At 39.8% G+C, this 22,791-nt stretch overlaps 1 protein-coding gene across 2 annotated transcripts in view; it reads left to right on the top strand.

Moving 5' to 3' along the window:
• PPP6R2 (protein phosphatase 6 regulatory subunit 2) overlaps positions 1-22,791 on the top strand; it is a 102,883-nt gene that overhangs the window by 41,323 nt on the left and 38,769 nt on the right. For both annotated transcript variants that reach the window (XM_085315942.1, XM_085315943.1), the window contains exons 3-6: positions 1,431-1,676; positions 11,477-11,663; positions 12,471-12,608; positions 22,272-22,337. In XM_085315942.1, the coding sequence (XP_085172068.1) occupies positions 1,450-1,676; positions 11,477-11,663; positions 12,471-12,608; positions 22,272-22,337 (618 nt within the window). In that variant the 5' untranslated portion in view covers positions 1,431-1,449. The remainder of the gene's footprint in view (positions 1-1,430; positions 1,677-11,476; positions 11,664-12,470; positions 12,609-22,271; positions 22,338-22,791) is intronic.

The following is a 22,791-nucleotide window of genomic DNA, read 5'->3' as shown; positions in this document are numbered from 1 at the left end:
TGAGACTAAAATCCAGCTCAAATGAGTTTTTATTAGTCGTAATTTTTTAATATATGCAGTGTATCACTGTTATCGTTTTTGCAAAGAACTACGTCAAAATCTTTTATATTTAGCTGTTTCTGTGTGAAACTTCCTGCTTTCAGCAAATACTCATGAAGACTTGAGATCCAAAAAGTGTAAGAAAAGGAAGCTGTTATTTCAGTTTCTATTTCTAACTTTGATTCATAGTATCTTTGTGCTGCTTCTGTTATTGGTAAGTGCCTGTTAGTCCCGATGCCAGGACCTAGTAAAATGTGCGAACCCATCCTAATTTACAAGTGAATGTCTGGAGATTGTTAAGTATTGTCCCTTTTAGGATGGTCAGGAATAAAATTTGTGCATTAGTTTACAGATCAAATGTTTACTGCCCAGCTGTATAYGCTTTAGGTGATATAAACCATTAGTGTTTAAGCATATTTTTTTACCTGGATAAGGTTAGAATTCAGACCTTTGATCTTCCTACATATACTGCTGTCCAGGGAGCTGTTTGTAAGTTGTTGGYGGTGTGTGCTCAGCTTCTCCTGTAGAAGTGAATGATCCTGCTGAAGCCCAGTTCTAGAGCTGTAGATGTTGCAGTTGCAAATTACTTATATATGTGTGTGTATGTATGTGTGTATATATATTGTATATAAACATACTCCTCTGCCCACACCCAAAGACCAATCTTCCACTTTGTCATTTTCATGATGTCTGTGTCAYTAATAGCATATTCTAGTATTCTGAGAGGTTTCACAGGATCACAGAATGGTTGAGGTTGCAAGCRACCTCTGGAGATTATCTAGTCCAACCTGCTGCTCATGTAGTTCAGCTGTAGGTTTCCTGACATTATTATCAGTCACAGTATCCAGTAGGTTTTTTCTAATGCTTTGCAGTTATGGTCTATCTTTATTTGTCTCTTGTCTTTATATATGGATTGGAGACCTTTCTCCATTTACACAAATCGTTGATTGTTGCCATTTTGGCCCATGAGCAGGGTTCTGAAGAACCTTAGTAAGGATACAAAAAAAAAAGATCCTTTAATGCAAACTGTTAATAAAGGATATGTTTTGCCTGTCTGTGAACCGCCTTGACCCTAATCCAGCAAAGCRTTTGTATGTATGAATGTACTCCTTGATTTCCGTTCTAGTGATTTCAGTTCAAGCTACTTGCAGTTTCATGCATATATCCTCTGCCTTGTTGATGTAAGACAGCTGTAGTCTAAGTAGTGTTAGTTTTCTGATGTTAAAAGTTTTTGGTAGAAGAGTTTAACTGATTTTTACATGCTCACTAGCAGTTGTATTATAAGGTATTCCGTTCAGAATACCTACTATTATGCAATACRGAGGAGGAGGAAATAGCTGAGAATTGCCTTGTGAAGACTGAGAATTAATCCCCAGTCTTTTTCCTTACAGCTAGGTGTGTCTCATCATCATGTTCTGGAAGTTTGATTTGAACACAACATCACATGTGGACAAGCTACTGGATAAAGAGGATGTGACACTTCATGAGCTGATGGATGAAGATGACATCTTACAGGAGTGCAAGGCTCAGAACCGTAAGCTGCTGGACTTCCTTTGCCAGCAGCACTGCATGGAGGAGCTGGTCAACCTCATCACACATGAGCCCCCTGTGGATATGGATGAGAAAGTCCGCTTCAAGTAGGTATTCATTTTCTGTTCTGTAGGAAGAAAACTGGGTAAGAGATCTTGAGGTAGGAAACTTACTGGTGCAAGATGGATGTAATCTTTTAGGTCGTTGAAAAAGRCTTTCAAATACTCTGAAATATTTCACAATGTTTTGTTATTTGTAGTGAATTTTCGGGAGCTTGTTTCTTTATTCTAAATGATTTTCTAATTAGTTTATCTAAAAAATCATCTCTTGATGTTTATTCAAAATTTTGTAAGCTGTATGATCAGTATCTCAAAGTACCTTCAGTAGATTATTCTGTTACCAAATTGCAAGATAYGAAGGAGAGTTATTTTCTGTGAGTTAGCTATTTTGGAACTTGATTAGTTTTCAGTAGTCGAGGCCATAAAAGAAAGTGAGCTGTACAGTGAATAAAAGATGTTGTATTTTTGGTGTTCTATGTCTGCAAAAACTGTTGATTTACTTTAGTGTTTATATAGTTAGTGAGAGGAATTACRTAAAGAGCCTTTTTCCTATGATGGTGACCTCTTTAAATATGTTTGGTTCTCATATCAAGTTGTGTTTATATGTTTTAACTAAGTGTATACTTGAAAAAACTTGCAGTTTGGATTTGGGAAATTTGTTTTTCTTTGCTAAGTTTATTAAAAAGATAAAGGCTGCTCTGTGTATAAATAAATAAGTGAAAATGTGCAAGTTTTTTACTGTAGGAATTGACCAGTATTTCTTATTGCTGTTGTTACTAGAAATCATAGAATCACAGAATCAGTAAGGTTGGAAGGGACCTCTGGAGATCATCTAGTCCAACCTCCCTGCTCGGCAGGGTCACCTAAAGCGTGTTAGACAGGGTTGCTTCCAGGCGGGCCTTGAAGATCTCCAGAAGATCCACAGAAGAAATGATTGTTCGTGTTGTTTAGGTTTATAGCTGGATGAAATGGTCGAAATATTTTTTGGTGACTGTTTCCAGATAAGTGAATGGCAGGAGATGCGTTATGTAGCAATGTGGAATATTACATTGCTGTAAAAGGTGAATTATCAGAAAGAACCAGGAGTATTATTTTTGTACTATTGTCTTTCGAATGCAATTTTTTTGCAGGTGCTTTTAAACCAGGGACATGGTAGGCAGCTGTGTTTTGACTTTTTGCATTGTTTTCCTGTATCATATCAACATAATTGTTTTCTCGTGGGAGTAATTGGCTGTGTGCTTAATGCCACTCTTTATCCATATTGTTTTCACAGCTAATATGCTGAAACAAACAGAAGCATAAAATCTTTTACTGGAAAGGATGGGCAATACTTTCCTTAGTGCTAAGGCTTAATGAGCTGAGGGAGTGTTGAAAGATATGAGACTTGTGATCCTTTACTGGACTCTACGCGTATTTTGCAGAAGGAGAGGATGAATGATTTCAGTACATTAAATTCATACATTATCCATATTACTGCAGAGTTGTCTGCTTCTTCAGATAGCCAGACTGTATTTTGAAGTCTTGTTCTCTTGAGCTTTTCATGGTTGCTATCACAGGACAATTCTTATCTCTGATCTGTGTACCATAGGGTAGAAATAGAAACCTCCTCTTAGTCTAAGCAAATAGATTAGGAATAAAGAAGGGTTGGAGGGAGGRAGGGACAGAAACAGAAATCTTCCAAGAAACAAAAATCCTTAATGCAAACCAAGGTGAAGAGGGAAGTTAAGAAAGACAATGTTTACTTGCAGGCAGCCTTGAATTTCACATGCATGATTATATGCCCTTTCAGCAGGTTTTGAAGGTCTGTGTGTGGTTTAGGCAGCTCAAGGTTTCTAGGGGCCAGGCTGGCTCATCAGGAGATGTAATGAAAGAGTTACRGTGGTGAGAAGAGGCCTGCCTCTGGTGTTCCAGACACCTCTGTCGGCAAGATGGAGGAAAATCTTGTGTTGGGAAGACCTTAAGTTGACAGGGAAAGGAACAATCGCATTTGTGGATCTCTTAATCAAATGACGGCAGCATATCTTCTGTTTCTTCTAAGAGGAGTCCTTAAGGGGCCTCTTAAAAAAGCAGGTATAGTGGTGGGAGATGTGATTATCCAGCGTAGAAAGATAAGTGAGTCTTTGATGGCAATGAGAACCATATGGTGACTTTTTTGCTGGGACAAATAGAACTGATCTTATGAAGCATCTTTTTGGAAATGCTCCCAGTACCATACGTAGACCAAGCAGAGCTGCATTTTCAAAGCATGGTGAGACAGTGGAAAAGGGAAAAGGGATTTAAGCTCGTAAGAATCTGGGAAGCTTTTGAAATAAATTAAATTTAAAGAGGAAGAATGGTCTCTGTCTAAATCCAAATAAAATCCAATTTTTGGCTCTTAGAAAATATTATAACAGTTTTTAAACTGGGGCATGGACGAAACTCAACAAGTAGGAAAAACATGCAACTTAGAATGATGTGTGCTTTAGAACTGGAATCTTTAAAATGCTTTATTCCTGAAATGTCAGTAGGACAGAAGCTCATAAAATTCAGAAAGGAAACTGCAAAGAAGAAAAATCAACAATAAATCCCCATCTACATRTGGTCAGCAAAACCAGAACAAGACAGGTAACAATTAAAGAAGTGTATAACTTAATTGTACTGTAATGCCTGTTTTTTTWAAAACAAAATGTGGACATACTAGAGTATCTTAAAAACCTGATGAGACAGTGCAATATCAGTGTACAGCTTATATAGGAAAGGCAGAGTAGATTGTGCTGAGTGGACAACATGGGAAAGAGAGCTGAGAGTCGAGAGAGCTGAATTAAGTGTAGTGTGGCGTCCATATGCTCTGCAATGATGTGCCTAGATTGAAAGGTAGCAGRGTCATTTCTGACTGTGTGAAACTCAGAGGGAGACTGGAAAGACTGTGAGAGTAGAATGCACAATAATAATGAGAGATTTCATTTAGCCTCCTGTAGGCAGGATATACATCACAGAGGGACATGATGCATGCAATTGTGATGAGGTTTTGCATAGAGCAGTGAGACAGGAAGAGGAGGCATAATGCTTCATGCAGTCTTGAGGACTATAAAAAATGTAACTATTGTAAAATCACTTTGTGATAGTGACCACAGTGTACTCATATTTAACATCCCTGTAGGAGCAAAAAGGGCAAAACCAGCATTATCATGGGGTTATATAGAACTACATACATATGAGGAGGTTATTTGAGAAGAAAATGATATTGTAACAGGGTAAAAAGAAGCTTGAGCTGGCCTGGAAACATTTTAGTGGCTTATGGTAAATGCAGAGCACATAATAAAAAGTTTCAAAGATATTATAAARTAGAAAACTGGCTTTTTTAGAAACAAGAAAGAACTAAGGCAACAAGCAGGATTGCAACCCTGGACTTCAGGAGAGCAGACTTTGGGCTCTTCAGAGACCTACTTGGAGGAATCTCATGAGTTAAGGCCCTAGAAGGAAGGGGGGTCCAGGAGAGCTGGCTAGTATTCAAACATCACTTCCTCCAAGCTCAAGAGCGGTGCATCCCTATGAGTAAGAAGTGCAGCAAAGGGGGCRGGAGRCCTGCATGGGTGAGCAAGGAGCTTTTGGCCAAATTCAGATGGAAGAAAGTACACAGACTGTGGAAGAGGGGGGAGGCTGCTTGGGAGAATTACAGGAATGGAGTCAGAGTACGTAGAGATGCGRTGAGGAAGGCTAAGGCCCAGCTGGAATTGAGTCTGGCAAGGGATGTCAAGGACAACAGGAAGGGCTTCTTCAACTACATCAGCAGCAAGAGGAGGACTAGGGAAAATGTGGGCCCACTACTGAATGGGGCGGGGGCCCTGGTGACAAGGATACAGAGAAGGCAGAATTACTGAATGCCTTCTTTGCTTCAGTCTTCACTGCTAAGGGCAGCCCTCAGGAATCCCGGAACCTGGATGTAAGGGAGAAAGTCTTGAGAAAGGAAGACTTTCCTTTGGTTGAGGAGGATAGGATTAGAGACCTTCTGGGCAAGCTAGAGCTCCACAAATCCATGGGCCTGGATGGGATGCACCCATGGGTACTGAGGGAGCTGGCAGATGTTGTTGCCAGGCCACTCTCCATCATCTTTGAAAGGTCSTGGAGAACTGGAGAGGTGCCTGAGGACTGGAAGAAAGCCAATGTCACTCCAGTCTTCAAGAAGGGCAAGAAGGAGGACCCAGGCAACTATAGGCCAGTCAGCCTCACCTCCATCCCTGGAAAGGTGATGGAACAGCTCATTCYGGATGTCMTCTCCAGRYATATGGAGGAAAAGAAGGTGATCAGGAGTAGCCAGCATGCATTCACCAAGGGGAAATCCTGCTTGACCAATCTGAGAGCCTTCTCTGATGGAATGACTGGCTGAGCAGATGAAGGGAGAGCAGTGGACATTGTGTACCTTGACTTCAGCAAGGCTTTAGACATTCTCTTCCATAACATCCTCCTATGTAAGCTCAGGAAGTGTGGGTTAGATGAGTGGACAGTGAGGTGGGTTGAGAAGTGGCTGAAAGGCAGAGCTCGGAGGGTGGTCATCAGTGGCRTGGAGTCTAGTTGGAGGCCTGTGGCTAGTGGCGTCCCCCAGGGCTCAGTACTGGGTCCCATCCTGTTCAACTTCTTCATCAATGACCTGGACRAGGGGWYRGAGTGCCTCCTCAGCAAGTTTGCTGATGATACGAAGCTGGAAGGAGTGGCTGATACASCYGAGGGCTGTGCTGCCATTCAGAGAGACCTGGACAGKCTGGAGAGCTGGGYGGAGAGGAACCTCMTGAGGTTCAACAAGGGCAAGTGCAGAGTCCTGCACCTAGGGAAAARTAACCTTAGGCACCAGYTTGTGCTGGGGGCTGACCTGCTGGAGAGCAGCTCTGCAGAGAAGGATCTGGGAGTCCTGGTGGAAGTCCTGGTGGATGACAAGTTGACCATGAGCCAGCAATGTGCCCTTGTGGCCAAGAAGGCCAATGGTSTCCTGGGGTGCATTAGGAAGAGTGTTGCCAGCAGGTCGAGGGAGGTGATCCTGCCGCTCTCCTCAGCCCTGAGGAGGCCTCACCTCGAGTACTGCCTCCAGTTCTGGGCTCCCCAGGATGAGAGAGACGTGGAGCTACTGGAGAGAGTCTAGCAAAGGGCTACGAAGATGATCCGAGGACTGGAGCACCTGCCCTACGAGGAAAGGCTGCGAGAGCTAGACCTCTTCAGCCTGGGGAAGAGAAGACTGAGGGGGGATCTTATCAATGTGTACAGGTACCTGAAGGGAAGGTGTCAAGGGGACGGGGACAAACTCTTTTCAGTTGTCCCGTGTGACAGGACAAGAGGCAATGGGCAGAAACTGAAGCACAGGAAGTTCTGCCTGAAGTTGAGGGGGAGTTTCTTCCCTGTGAGAGTGACGGAGCACTGGAACAGGTTGCCCAGAGAGGTTGTGGAGTCTCCTTCTGTGGAGATCTTCAAGGCCCGCCTGGATGTAACCCTGTCTACCATGCTTTAGGTGACCCTGCTGAGCAGGGMRGYTGGACTAGATGATCTCCAGAGGTCTCTTCCAGCCTTACTGATTCTATGAAATAACCTATTGCCGATAAAAGTACACCCTCACAAAGTGGAAGTTGTATCTAAGTAAGAAAAAAGGATGCTCTGGCAGGTTAAAAGTAAATCTATAAGACCGGACAAAGTGATTTTGAGAAGCGGTTTGCTGAAGACAAAACTAATACTCTAAACCCATCCAAATAAGGAAGCCTGCCAGAGAATGTGTAGGGCAGATAAACAATCAAAGTGCAAGGGRAAATAGGAGTATAGTAGAAAATCTAAATTAACTCTTTGTGTCAGTGCTCCCTATAGAGACTTCTTGGGAGATTTCCAACTGGAGCCTTTCTTTACAAGGGAGCAGTCTGAGGAATTGTTTCAGATTCAACCATTTGTGGAAATACCTTTGGAACAAAATCAGTACAATAACTGCCAGGATTGGATGGTATTCGCCTAAGTGATTTAAAGGAATTCAGATATGAAATTGCTCAGCTGTTACCTGTATTTGATMACTGTTTCCAAAAGCTGGTCAGCCTCATTACCAGTGAAAAGGAAGCAGCATATGTAACACTAGTTCTTAAGGAGCGGTCCAGGATGAGSAAAGGATCTGTGAACCACCAAATCTGACTTCTCTATTGTGTAAATTGATAATTTTATGACATAAAAATATGATTTGTAGGGATATTACTAGATGTGGGCTCATTGCCTTTGCACAGTACAGCTTTTGTAGAGGGAAATCAAGACTCATAGATCGTCAGGAAATGTTTGATGGAGTCAGTGAATACATGGATAATGGTGATATGCCTAATTTGGCGAAAGGACATTTCTGAAAAGCTTATCAAAAAGTCTCGTATCAAAGACTCTTGAAAATAAGCTGCCATGGGATAAAAAGGAAGGGTTCTGTCATCAATTAATAACTGTTTAAAGAGAAGAAATAAAGGCAAAGGCAAGGGGAAAAAAAGGCCAGTTTCAACTTTCCGGGTTTGCACTAACTCTTTCGAGTCCTGTGTTGTTTGATGTATTCACCCATGAAATAAGAGGGAGGATGAACTATAAATGAAGACAGTTAGTAAGGAAAAATTATTAAAGTTAACTAAAAGAAATAGTAGAAAGATTTCATTATATTAAATAGCCAAGAAGTAAAATAGCAAGTAGAGTCAATGCTGATAAAGGGTAGTGACCAATAACCCTATTTACACATGTGCACTGATGGGCTGCATGTTAGTTTTTATATCTCAGAGGAGACCTTGGAGTCCTTGTGGGCAGTATGCTGAAAATATCTGATCAGCAGTGAACACAAGTGTGTGTTCACAATCCAAAAGATGGGGCTGCAAACAAAGCTGTTCAATGCATGTGTGTGAAAATTACTGCTTCTCTGACACATTTCTTCATCCTTTATTTGCTGTCACAACAAGTATTTTCCTTGTTAAGAACCTAGTGCAATGATAAAGAATAAAGTAAGGCTTAAAGTGAGAAGATTCAGATGGTAGAATTTCTTCCAAAAGAAAAATTCTGTTAAATGARCATAACTAAACCAAAGCAGTAAAGGCTATTAGAGTTGGAGAAAGGTGAGAATAAGGGGATGCATTTGAAATCACAATGTCTGAAGAGAAGCCTGAACGAAGAATTGAAAGGAGTCAGTGGCAGCAGAACATCTTGCCGCATTATGCCACATGCCTCCGCGCAGAGAGGAGAGCGCCAGGAACACAACTGCGGTGGGAGAGCTAGGGTATCTGGGCAGTCTCCTGGAGAGMGCGCTGCGTGTCTGGTCACAAAAGAGGTGCAGACACTGAGAACAGCCACGTTGGATCAAATGAAAAGATCTACCTTTCCTAGTCGCCTGTTTCTGACAGTGGTTCTAGCAGTTTTGTTTTAGGATGGCRTGACTGAACATACCATACCTGAGATATGAGCATCCCATGAAGTCACACAGTGACGTAACATTTTTCGTCGATATTCCTTTCTTATAATTTCCAAAAATCTATGTAATGTCCACGTCAGTCCAAGGACTGACCTGAAATTTCTGGAGACCTATCTATAATAATTCCTTCCCTGATGGCAGTCACTAGCTTCGGAAACTTGCCAGATGAATGAAAACATACCTGGCTCTAGGAGGAGGGGAGATCAAAGGTGGGGGTAGAAAGTCCCAATTCAAGTTCAGGAGGTGGTATTATGATTTCCTCTTAATTATTTCTTAATAAGGTTTAGAGCAGAAGTCTTACTAATGTCAACTAAGAGAGAAAAACACAATTCATAAACACCCTGCAACGTGGATTCTGTTGTGCAGTCACAGGTCTTCATGCAAAGGTGTTAGCAGACGTGAGAATTACTTAGTCATTTCCACTACTCTTTTCTGAGTGATTTTTTTTTCTTTTTCTCTGAGAATAAGGTTAGAAAATCTTGTGGTGTATTTAAAGGTTGTTCTAGCCTGACAATACAACAAAAGTTAAAGTACTCCCTTTGCATTGTGGAAGTAGTTATATTATTGTAAGAGTGTTTTATATTGATTGTGGAGCTGGCTCGTATCTGAGGTTACAAAAGGTAGTAGGCCTTGAATAATTACTAGGAAGTGGGAAATCTGTTGTTTGTGTCTCTCCTGGAGTGGCACAAGTTTTATTTGGAAAGTGAATGCACTGCTTAAAGAATGAGCATGCATTTGGCACAAGACTATTCTGTAGAGTTTTTAATAATTATGATATTTAATTTCATTGACTATTTTCTAAAATATATGGTACTTTTTTGATTTTGAGAGAAAAATGATAACTAGCTCTGCTTGCAGAGAAAAAATGGCTCAAACCAAAAAGGGTAGGTTTTATTTTTTCTCTKTGTTTATTGATAATAAATCAAAACTACTTTAGGAAGCAGATGGATGAAGAATGTCACTCAGAGGGGCAAATGATAGAATTGCTTCTTTGTGCTCTAGAATTGCTAAACTTCTCAAGCACACTCTATCAGGGTCTTAAAACAATTAATGGGGTAAGAGTGAATCATGGTTTAAAAATAAGCTCCAGCTGTCTTTTGACTCCAGAGTGATATATAACACTGAAACTATGAAAATAGTGTTATAGTTCAGTGCTAGGTCTAATTTGACAGCACTAATGGACTACCGTTTCTGATTACAGTAACCTTTGTGTGATGGTGAAGTCCTAAGAAAATAGATCTTTCCTAAGGGCTTTTCTGAAGCCTGTTTTAAGGATGGACAGTGGCTAGAATGTTGAATTAAGACTTGAATTTAACAATGAAACACCTAAGTGAGGTTTTAAAAAAGTCAACAATAGCTAGACAGTGGTCCGTATTGTATCACGCCTGTAAGGCAGCCTCCCATCCCTTGTTTGATTCATTCATTACATGAGTGATGGAGGGACTGAATCAATGAAACATTTGCAAAACAGTGCAGTGTAACTACAGATTACGGCCTGCTTTTAATACACAACATCAATGTGAAGAAATTAGTATTGTAGCAAAACTAACAGTGCTCAAGAAGCATGTTTTGTGATTTGTACATATATGCTTTTGTGTTTGAGACTGTATCTAATTATAAAYATATTAATAATGATAAACACATTATTACCTTTTCTGATCATGAATGGACCTGTTTATCAAAGCACCACATAGAAGAGCAAAAAACAAAGCCAAGGGGAAAAAAAAGATTTCCTTAGCTGCTAAATTTCATTTCACATTCTGATTTTAGTGAACAAAATCATCTAAATGAGAATCAGTAATATTTTCTGGAAAAAAAGAGTTAATTTTGCAGAAAATTGTAGGCCTTAGTGAAAGGTTGAAATTCAAAAAGTCTGTCTATGAATTGTTTGCTTGTACCTAGAGTATGTTTGTATGTGTTAGGAGTCTTGTGTTAGGTCAAATGTTCTGTCTCAAAATTCTAGCTCTCGTTGTTATGTAATAATTTATTATACTCATATTTATTTCTGTTTCGGTAGCGGGAAGAAAAATTTTTCAGAAACATTTCAGAAACCTGTTAAAATATGCATTCTTCAAACCAACCAAATTTTATATTAATTTTAGTTTTACAAGTTAAATTATCTTAAGACCTTTTTAAGTGTATTGAAACTGCTTAATTACTATTTTTAAAAATCAGAACTAACTGCAGTTTGAGGACAGCTGAAGCATATATTCCAGTGATTAAAAAAAAAAGTGGTAAGGATAGAGCACTTCCTTAAAATGTGCCATTAATGTAGTTGACTCTTGTTTATCATGTGGGGTTTTTTCCCTTCTCTCCAGGAAGGAAGATCATCCTACTCTTCATTTTATAATTTATTTAAATGAGGATTTTCTTGAGAGTTTTCATTTCACTTTTAGTTGCTCTGATTCTGTTCTTCTAGATATCCAAACACAGCCTGTGAACTGCTGACCTCTGATGTGCCACAGATCAATGACAAGTTAGGAGGAGATGAAACTTTGCTGAATATCCTCTATGACTTCTTGGATCATGAGCCTCCTTTGAACCCTTTGCTTGCCAGTTTCTTCAGCAAGACTATTGGGAATCTCATTGCAAGAAAAACTGAACAGGTAGTGATTAAGTTTGCCCTGACACAGATGCACAAAAGAATTCACTAATGTTTTTGTGTGGTATTGCAATATTGGTGGTATCCTGATGATCTCATTGTAAGTTTTGAAAGGTAATAATTTGTAAGTGTTGAAAAATATTGTAAGGCTTGAAAAATAGCTATTCTGTTTTGGGTTAGAATGAAATGTAGGCTTTGTAAAGCTCTCCAAAATTCCTGAGTTGGAGTGAATTGCTGGCTCATTTGGCACCTTTGTATAGATCTTGTTTCAGAACTGCAGTACTTTGGGATATTCCTGTGCTAATTGTGTGTTGTTTGTATTAAAGCATATTGATAACATCCTTTGATCATTTCCTAGAAGCTTTTTACTACATAAGTAATGCCTCAATCTCTTGCCTATAAAAGAGAGATTTGAAACATTTGCTATATAGTGTTTTAGGAATGCGTGCATTCCAATGTAAACTTCATTTTTAGAATGAAGAGTGTAAAATTGTTATCAGAGAGCCTTAGTTGAATGAAAAGTTCTTCTGCTTCACTAATGTCCTTGATATTCTCATTTCTGTAGGCTTGATTTCTTTGTGGCGTAGAGGAAACAAAAGATAGCTAAAAAGATTTGATACAGTGTTTCCTTGAAATGAATTTCCTTGAAATGTTATTCTCTTCTTTTTGTTCTCTGAAGAAGAATTCATCAACCTATTAGCCATTTTGCTTAAATATTTATTGGTTAAAACAAGAACATGAAGTGCAGAAAGTTCTTTGCTGTCATGTCCGTATGTTGTACCAACAACTGATGATGATGTTTTATGTTTAGGTGATTGCGTTTTTAAGGAAAAAAGACAAGTTTATTAGCCTGGTGCTAAAGCATATAGATACATCAGCAATGATGGACCTCCTGCTTCGTCTAATCAGCTGCGTGGAGCCAGCAACTCTACGGCAGGAAGTACTGAATGTGAGAATTTACTTCTTTTTTTCTTTAAAAGATTCGGAACAAGATTTTTTTGTTTGTTTCTTAAAGAAATATAACTGTCATTTCTTATGAGAGTGCATCCACTCTTCTGAAAATCATTTTTCTTGGTGCTAGAGTGAACACATCAGTTACACTGGGTACTCCAGCCTCTTTGTGACTTGCACAGCAGAACAACCCTGTTCATTCACTGCTGGTAGAGGATATGCTTCTTGAAGTTCCTGCCAACTTCTTTTTCTATATAGCAACTAGTAGCTCCCCTAAATGTTTTTGCTATAGTGCTTTTGTGAAGTGAAACAAACAGAAATTTGTTCAGTTCCTAGCTATGTTCAAGGGTGTGTGTGATTTTTGGAGATGATACACTGTGCCTCTTTCTTCCTCCTTCCTCTTTAATATGCATCCTCATAAAATATCTCATTGAGATGCTTAGTTTGCTCTACAGGTAGGACAAGTCTTTCTCCCTTCATAGCCCAGTCTGGATGAGGCTGCCTCATCTCCCCTTTTGTGGGTAGAAGAGATGTGCAGGACTGGATAAAAAAATGCTACTTTAGCTCCCTTTCAGTGAGCCAGAAGGACGGTGTGCTCTATGGAAAATTGCATTTGAGTCACTGAAGCCCACAGCAGAAATTAARTGTCTGACAAGCTTTGTTGCCTGTCTTCTGTGTCCAGAGCATTGAATAAAATATAGCTTAGCAAGTAAAAGTTCTTTGCAGAAAGTAGTATGATAGATAATTACCAGTACTTGGTTCTTCCTCTTAGCTGTGTGGTACACAGTGCAGTGTGCATGCTGTTGAAGAGAACAAAAAAATATAGGCACAAGTTGATCCTCCTAGACTTGTGTATGTGTTCACCGTAAAAAGAAGTCTTYGTTTTTTTTAACAGAAGTTTGGCAATTGAAATTGGTTAGGAATCAAATAATAATACCAAGAAAATTGCTGGGAGGAAAAAGCCTCTAAGAGATGGATGGATAGGGGATGATGATGATAGAAGACCCACTGAAAGAGAAAGGAGTTTTGCAGAAAARGCCCAACCACATCCCAGGCTGTGAAGGCAGGAGTGCAGCCAGCTGAGTAAGGGAAGGGATGGTTGCCCTCCATTCAGCATTGGTGAGAGTCATCTGGTTACCGGTCCAGTTTGGGACTCACCAGTACAAGAAAGACATTGCTGGAGTGCAGATCTCATGAAGGCCGCTGAGACAGTTAGGGGCTGAACATACAAGGAAACAGAACATACAGGGAAAGGCTGAAATAGTGGGGTTTGTTCAGCCTGGAGGAGAAATGGCAAAGGGAAGACCTTACTGAGGTCTGCAACTGCCTAGTGGGAGTAGGGAGAGAAGACTGACTCTTCTCAGCCATGCACCTGATGGCACGAGAGGTAATAGGCATAAGCAGCCACAAGGGAAATTCCAATTAAATAACAGAAAAACTTCCACCTGAGGGTAGTCATACATGAAGAGGGACCCAGATAGGTCTCTGTCCTTGGAGATACTCAGAAATCATCTGTATAAGGCCCTGAGCAATCTGCTTTGATGGGGCCTGCTCTGAGCAGGCAACTGGGCCAGGCATTTTCAGGGGGGGCCTTCCAACATTGCGTTATGGTATGACTCTATTATTGTAACTTGGATTATTTCCTGAAAGAGTACACTAAACATTGTGAAACTGCGCTTCATTAGTTTGTTAGTTTGCTGAACTATAACGGTGTACTCTTCATTTTGAAGAGTTTTGAAGATTTTTAAAAAGGTTTTGTGACCTGAGAGACCAGTAGAGTATTTGGCAGTTTGTCACCACGTATTGTGCCTTTGGAAYACTATACTTAATGCGGAGATTTCTTCTTCTCTCACATAAGTTATGGAGGGTCAGATGAATAAACTCTTCTGTGGAAGAAACATCTGATAATTAAAGGATCTCTTGTCCTACCATTTATTTCTACTATAGCATCCATTTTGTGAAGTAAGAAAATTTCTCATTATGTGGCAGACAAGACTAAGACTTAAACTAATATCATTACCAAGATAAATGCAATAATATTTTCGTTGTGATGTTAAAACGATATTTTAACTGAGTAGCTTTTTTTCTGGRTGAATGGCTTCCATGTTATATCAGCCGTCTATAAATGGTCAAATCTGAATTGGAAGTATTTTAACCCTATCCTATTATCTTAAGTTCATCTGTTAAAGATTTCCTACCAACTAAAATCAAAGACACCATGAGGCACTGGAGGTGATCCTGAATATTTTTCTCAAGTAGTGATAATATAAAAATTGTCCTTGAAAATTTAAAAATCTAATAGCTTAAGGATTTTTTTCTTGGAAAGCCAAAAGATACTAACGATATTCAAATTTGGGATTAAAATGTAGAGAGAAATAATTTACCAGCAATTTTGGTGATGTAGTCAGAAACTTTAATTCCCAGAAAAATTAATGTATGGTCTTTATTTTTGCTAGATATTAGAAATAAAAGTTGTATTTTTGGACTTTCCATTATGTAAGGAAAAATAYTGTTTGTCAGGTAGGAGCGAGAATAGATATGAATGATTAGCTGCCTCAAAGCAACTATTCGCCTGTTACTTGTATAACACAGTGATAGCAATTAAACTTAGTATTTCAGGGTTTCCATAATATTGATATGCACTACTGGATTTTACCTAAGGAGTTCTAACATTATATCAAGGTCTTTTATGTCAAGGTCTTCCAGGTTACAGTCTAGCTTCTTCCTAATTAAAATATGAATGCTATCTGAATAACTAAATGCTTTCTACTTTCCCTTTGTGTGGCTTAGCAGAAAGCTGAAAACAGTGTCCAAATAAAGTTTGAGAAGCTCTGTTCTTCACTAGGAAATACTGCTGTTGAAGGTACATCAGTTAGGGATGTGAAAAGACCACTTTTCTGCCAGACACTGCTRTTGGTTTGTTTGTTTTATGATTCTTGCTGCCTTGAAAGGTAGTGTTTTACAGTGGCAGATTTATAAAGATGTTATCTTAAGTTAAACAAGATTATACTCTGCCTAACAAGTGTCTGGGCATCTCTCAACAGCAATTTGATGTTCACATTGCCCCTTTGGCTCAGCAAGTCAGAGACTCCCTAATAATTGCATTGCAGCCTGTTATTTGCCAGCCTTCCATTTTAGAGATTCTTAAGACTGTATTAGTTAGACAGTACTGGTAGTTCAGTTCCCTGTTGTGTTTTCTACTGAACAGACCTTCTAAAGTGTAYGTTTGAAGTTTCCTTGGCTGCTTCTTGCTAAGATAGTGTTAGTGAGGGCAGAGTTTCTCATAGTCTTAGTGCAAGTATTTGACTTCCAGTACTAAGTGAAGTTGGGTCAGTAATTCCACGAGCACTTTAAGTTGGCATTATCACAAAAAGAGGCAATTCTGTTTTCCCTTTTTTCCTAATACTTGTTCTACTCATCCAGCTCCTCTTGCATCTTTGCCAGCTGAAGTGTTCATGTGGTTGTAAGGTGAAATATACTGGGGAATTGATCCAACTGAAAACACCTTTCTCCTGTTTATACTTTTCACCAGATCACTTCTTTCCTTTGATTTTCTGCATAGTCTTGTCTGATGATAATGGAGGAGAAAGGGGTGGAAGATAAATGGATGAATACAAGCTGAGAGTAGGTGGCCATGCTTTTTTCCCTTTCTCTTCCTTGATCTGGAACTCAGCAAGAGGGCCTACAGTTAACAAGAAAATACGATATTGCTTGCATCTCTCTGCTTCCTTATGCTCATGTAYGATAGAGGAGTGCTTTTGTTCATGTAGTTTAAATTCTGTTGTCTTGGAGAGCTTGCCATCAAGAAGAAACTTGCTCGCACAAGCTGCTTCTACACACTTCTGCTGTAGGTGTCATGGCAGAAGTACCATTATGTAAAGATGCCTCCAGATTCATTAGCCCATGGGTAGCTGCAACATAAGTGAAGTAATCTGTCGTCTATTTCAGATTGCATCGTTACAGCCCTATCTCCTCCTTGTTCTGGACTCTCGTGATTGGAAACACTAGAAGAATCTTCATCCTCCTAAGGACCTAAGGAGGTCCTTCAAGGAGGCTTATCTTTCAGACATCTACCTTTTGATATATTTAAACAAGTCTTATGTTGCACAGATAGATGACAGCATATTTTCTTTTCTTTGATCATTGTCATCTGATCCCCAAATGTCTCTGGGAAAGAAATAATATTGACCTTAAATAATTTACTTGTTGTGCAACAAGAAAGCTGAAATGTAGGTTGTTTCTTGAAGCATTTTTTAAATCGGGACAGATAAATGGCATCAAGGAAGCCTGTCCTTTTTATRCATGTTATCAATATCTTACATATCTTACATAGAAAAATACAAAAAGAACATGAGAGGGTTCCACATTGGATCTTTGCTACAGTGATCCTGCATTTATGCAAAGCAGATCTAGTTTTTCTGAGTACACCTTCTGCACTTCATCTCCTCCTGCTTTCCTTAGTGACAAAAAGTATAGTTTCAATTTTTTGATCTTCACTGAGGAGAGTTAGTCTGTCCTCATGRTTCAGGTCCGAAAGAGAAGACGCTGCACAACTTCGCTGTAATACAGTGAGTCATTGGGATCTCATTGCAAAGGTCCRTCTTTGGATTGCAGAGCTGATTACGCCAGTCTGCAGGTCTGATAAGGTTTCCATAGTGACAGGGAGAACGTGATCAGTTGTATTCTGAAAAGAAATCTTGTCCTGGATGGATCAGTTTCTTCTCTCTCTGCTCTGTTGAAGACCAGCAAGGCACCACAGCTTTCCAAACTGGGTAACTTTCACAGAAGTACCTCACTAGATCTGTATCAGTTTGGTGAGCTGATGTTCCAGTTCTTCACTTTGTATAATGGCGAATGGTGTATCATGTAGCTTGTGCATTAGAATCTGATGTGGACAGTGATCATAGCACGAAAAAATGCTACTATGTATTGTCTCACATTTTTTGCTGCTTTGGCAGGTAACAAAACATAAGAATAAAAAGGGTATACTCTTTACGCCCCTTTAGTTAGAGAAATTAGCTCTCAGGGCTAATTACGCTATCACAGATTTTCAGATACCATTCTTTTATAAGAAAATTAGTGCAAGATTAGTTCTTTTCAGATGAGGAACGTTTAATATGAATACTTCAGTGAATTGTCTGTTGATGTGATCCTCAAAAGATCAGACAACTTAGTCTGTTGATTGCTGAGAGTTGCGTTTGGCTATCATCTTAAATAGTGAACCATGAACTTTCTTTCTTCTGCTGTGTCTGAATAACTCACCAATGTTACACCCTTATCAGGTATATTTTCAGCAGGTTTCAGAAAAAGAAGTTTTGTTGAAGTCCTAATATAATATACATTCTTAAATACCAACCCTGCAAGATGGKTACCTTTATGTCCTGTGCTCTAGCCCCTAACCATCTTAGTGGCCTCCATGGGATCCACTCCATTACTGTAATGTCTGTCTTGTACTGGTAAGTCCCAAACTGGACCCAGAGAGGTCTCACCAGTGCCAAATAGCCATCCCTTCCCTCACTCAGCTGGCTGCACTTGTGTTATCACAGTCTGGGATGTGGTTGGTCATCTTTGTTGCGAGGGCAAACTGCTGAGTCCTAGTGGAATGGACCCCAGGACCCTTTGGGTCTTGTTTGCAAAGCTGCTTCCTCGCTAGTTGCTTCCCAACCTGTCCTGCTGCATGGAGTTATTCCATTCCAAGTTCCAAGACTTTACATTTTGCCTTTGTTGAACTTCTTGAGGTTTTTCTMAACTCATTTCTCCAGCCTGTCTAGATTCCTCTGGATGGCACCAATGCCCTCCTGCATATCAACTTCTGCCATCCAATTTGGTATTGTTCCTGGACTTACTAAGGGTACTTTTTTCCCTATTTGCCAGGTCTTTAATGAAAACACTTAACAGTATTGGTCCATGATATTGTCTTGGCTTTCTACTGGTAAGGTCTGCCCTTGGTTCTCCAAAGTCCTTGATCCTAGTAGCAGAGTCTGTGAAAATGAAGAATTACTGATCGTAGAGGAAGGTAAGAATTATAGCATATTTAAGCAAAATGGTCCATCCTGATGCAGAGAATGTCAAGCAGGCATGGGAGAATCTCAACATGGATAAACAGGGCTGTCTGAGCTCAAGCACAAAAAGGAAGTACAGAGAATATGGAAGTGGGGAGGGACTACTCAAGAGTAATAATGAGAAATTCGCCAAGCATTCAAGGATGTTACTAGGAAAGTGAAAACTCAGCCAGAGTTGAAACTGGCAAAGGATGTGACAGGCAGCATGCTGAGCTTCACTCTAGTTTGCAGGGTCCTGTAGTCACTTTGGATATGCCTGAAGTCTCCCTTGGCAGTAGTATTGGTCCACACATGGATGAACAGGAAGGTGTGATAGTTCAAGGGCTGGATGAGCCTTGACAGTCTCACCACACATCAGGGAATCTGAGCTCCTAGTAAGCAGCATGCTTCTAAAAAAATCCGTTTGGAGAATGAGTTTTTCCATTCTCTGCAAAAGAGAGTCTCCAGCCGCTCTCATCTGCCACCTCCTCTTGGTGTTAATGCATGGGTTAGGCTCCTAGCTCTGATAACTCCATTGAGGGAAACGTACTCTTCCTCACCTGTTACCACCATGCCACTATACATGTTCTGTAAGCACACATCTGCAAGTGGTGAAAGAACTTTTCTCATGTTGCCAGTTTCCAGCCACTCTTAACTTGGGAATCTCTATCCTCCTCTCATTCCTGTATAGTMTCTGGCTATCTCTTCTTCCATGGAAAATGGGTCCAGGAAACCCTGAGGGTTTCTATGGTCTTTGCAAAAAGACTGCTAACATTCTGTTCATCCCATGCTGATAATACATTGTCTTCTCACCTCCTCTCCTCTGCTTGCTGGTCCTGTTTGCTGCATTCTTTTTCTGCAGAATAAATCATGTTGAACGTAGGCACAAGTTGTCAATTCCTTGCAAATGTGTCACTTACCCTGCTGAACTGCATATAGTCAGTGGAGTCTGTACCTCAAATGTGAATCTTCTCTTCAGGGACATGCTGAGGTAACAGTAYTATACTTCAGTCCAGATAGGTAGGGCCTTGCAATTGTCACAGCTTTTCTTTGAGGAGTAAGTTAAAGATTATTCCTTTTCTTGTGAATGTTAAAGTCCACCTCTTAGACATTAGCCTCTTAATTCGGTACATTTTGGTATTGCTCTGCTGATCTTAACAGATTATTTCAGTTGCTTTTTCACTTCTAAGTTACATTTTCTGTGTCTCTCACTTTCCAAGAACAGAAAAGTAATTTCTGTGTTCATGTGGATGATCATGCTTCTTCTCTTTAATCCCATTCTCTGCAGCCATCCACTTTCCTATGGAACACCTTGTTATGACAGTCTAGGCACAAGGAACAAAACTTCCTTAGCCCTGCTTGCCATTTAACTTACATTTTTAATTAATAAGGCCCATAAGTCCAACCACTCTGGGTGTAAAAAAAAATGTTGAAGCAGAATGAAGTTGAAACTACAATGGAGGTTTGGAATTTACTTTACTGTACTCTGCAGTAGAAAGAAACTGCATCTAATACAGAAGTATATAACTCAATATGTTGTTTGGTTCTGGATTGTGGAAGTTGTAAGGGTAGATGGAACTTCTGTAGATAAAATGTTCATTTGTTGACGGTGATKAACAAGTTGAGCTCTGCCTGAAAAAACAAATAGGCTGAAGTACCCACTGCAACATATCTATGGGCCTTATTATTTGAAGAATGAAACTTGCAGGTAAAAATGGATATAATTTTTTGTTATTGATACTATTCAGTGTATTGATACTGTGGAATATCCAGGAATTGCAGTCAAAATCTGGGTTTGTAGTCATAGTGCTGTGCAAACATGGGGTGTATAGCTGATTATAAAAAGATGAAACACACAAATACAACATACACAAAGGGAAAGGAGAGATGGATAATTTTATTGTTACAGAGACTGCCAGTAGGCATAAGTGATGGATTTCAGCAGCTGTTCTTTAGAACGTAGAAATGATATAATTAATCTTGATGAAGCTGTTTTGGTAAATTGCCAACTAAAATCTACTATCAAAAGACTGCATCTTAGACTACTCAGATCCTTCTTTCAAATCCTTACCCCARAACATGGAAATGAAAGGCTGAATGGTTGAAAGCTGCAAGAGCTGGGCCTGTTTAACTTGGAGAGGCCTGAGAGGGGATATTATCAATATATACAAATGTCTGAAGGAAGAGTGTCAAGAGGACRTGGCCAGACTGTATTCAGTGGTGTCCAGCAAAACGACAAGAGGCAGCAGGCACAAACTGAAACATGTGAAGTTCCACCTGAATACGAGGAAAAACTTCTTTCCTGTGAGAGTGACAGAGAACTGGAACAGATTGCCCAGAGAAGTTGCAGTCTCTCCTTCTCTGGAGATACTCGAAACCTGTTTGGACATGATCCTGTCTAACGTGCTCTAGGTGACCCTGCTTGAGCAGGGAGGTTGGACTAGATGATCTTCAGAGATCCCTTCCAACCTCAACCATTCTTTGATTCTGTGAAATGAGAACAGATTCTTGTAGAATGAATAAACAAATAAGCAATAGATTGTTGCATTTTTAGTGGAATGGAGGTGGCAAGACTGATAAAATATAGATGAAGTAGGGATCAACTGCACTTGCATGGACCTGAGAAGAAGATTCAGAAATTTAGTTCTGATTCCAGAAAATTAGAAATGAATGGAAGAACCTGAAGAGACAGGTTGGTAGAGAGACTGGTCAGGAAGATTGCCTTAGAAGCTCAGTCTTTTGAACTTTCAGATAAACTGGATATCAGGAAGAAGAGGTTATAGAAGTCAATTCTGAAAATAGGGTCTTGAATGAAATACTTGGTTACTCAACTGTATACTGGAAAGATTTTTGGACAATATTAGCATTTTTGCAATGATATGGAGCTCCAGAAGGGAGACAGTCAGAAATTTCAGTCTTAGTAGGAAAACAGCAGTGTTGTTGATGGCAAAAGTCACTAGAAGTAGTGATGCTGGTGAACAGGATTTTTGTCCTGTTTTAAGTCACAGGTCCCCATTTGGGGATGACCTCTTTTCAGTTGTCCCATGTGACAGGACAAGAGGCAGTGGGCAGAAATTGAACCACAGCAAGTTCCACCTGAAGGTGAGGGGGAATTTCTTCCCTGTAAGAGTGACGGAGCACTGGACCAGGTTGCCCAGAGAGGTTGTGGAGTCTCCTTCTGTGGAGATCTTCAAGGGCCGCCTGGATGTAACCCTGTCTACCATGCTCTAGGTGACCCTGCTGAGCAGGGAGGTTGGCCTAGATGATCTCCAGAGGCCCCTTCCAGCCTTACCGATTCTATGAGTCTATGTTGATAGTTATGCTCATGCTGTTTCAGGTAGATAATATTCATAACTTATCTAGTCTGTGTTTTCTGAAGATGTTTAAGTCTTTAGGTTCATGAGCATAGCACGCTTACTGATGCAAATTAAAATACATTTGTCTCTATGCCTAGGGGAAATTGTATATTGCCTGTGACTTTGGTTATGAAGTGAAGGGAAAGGACTTTCCCTTCTTGAAAAGCCTAAATCATGTAAAGCTTCCCAGAGATCCTCGTTTTGAATTCTGTGATATCAAACAAGGATTTTCTTGCACTATTCTTTCTTTTCCTTTCCCTTCAGTGGCTTAACGAAGCAAAAATTATTCAGAGACTTGTGGAACTGATCCATTCAAGCCAGGATGAGGACGTGAGTATGACAAAATTGAGTTCTCTGTTTGTAGACAGTGGCTCTTGTAAGGTCCGGAAGAATCTGTCTCCATCTCTATGAATAATACCAAAGTGACTTATGGAGGGTGGTAATGAGGGATGATCTGTATGGACACTTTGTCCTTTGGTTGCTAAGCCTAGTAGTACCAAAATGTTTTATTTTTGATTTGTTTTTGACTCATTTTGCTGCCAAATTTCTTAAGTTCATTTTGATGTTGAATGAATTTGTTGAGGTATCACAGTCAGTGGTAATTTAGCTGATTTTAAAAAGGAACATGCTATTTGAAACGGACTATTGAATAACTTAATAATTTAACCAGTTCACTGTAACTTTCAATTCTTCTCAGACCATAAATGATTAAGTGTTCAGTTAAATCTACAAGATATGATTCTCTGAGCCTATGATAAAGACATGCTCAAATCATACAAAAGTG

The sequence above is a fragment of the Rhea americana genome, unplaced genomic scaffold (genome assembly GCF_003343005.1).
Source record: "Rhea americana isolate MKP2758 unplaced genomic scaffold, rheAme1 scaffold_444, whole genome shotgun sequence".
In the NCBI taxonomy this organism is placed as follows: Eukaryota; Metazoa; Chordata; class Aves; order Rheiformes; family Rheidae; genus Rhea; species Rhea americana.
Note: the sequence above shows the minus strand (reverse complement) of the source record. Positions and strands in the feature narration are given on the sequence as shown.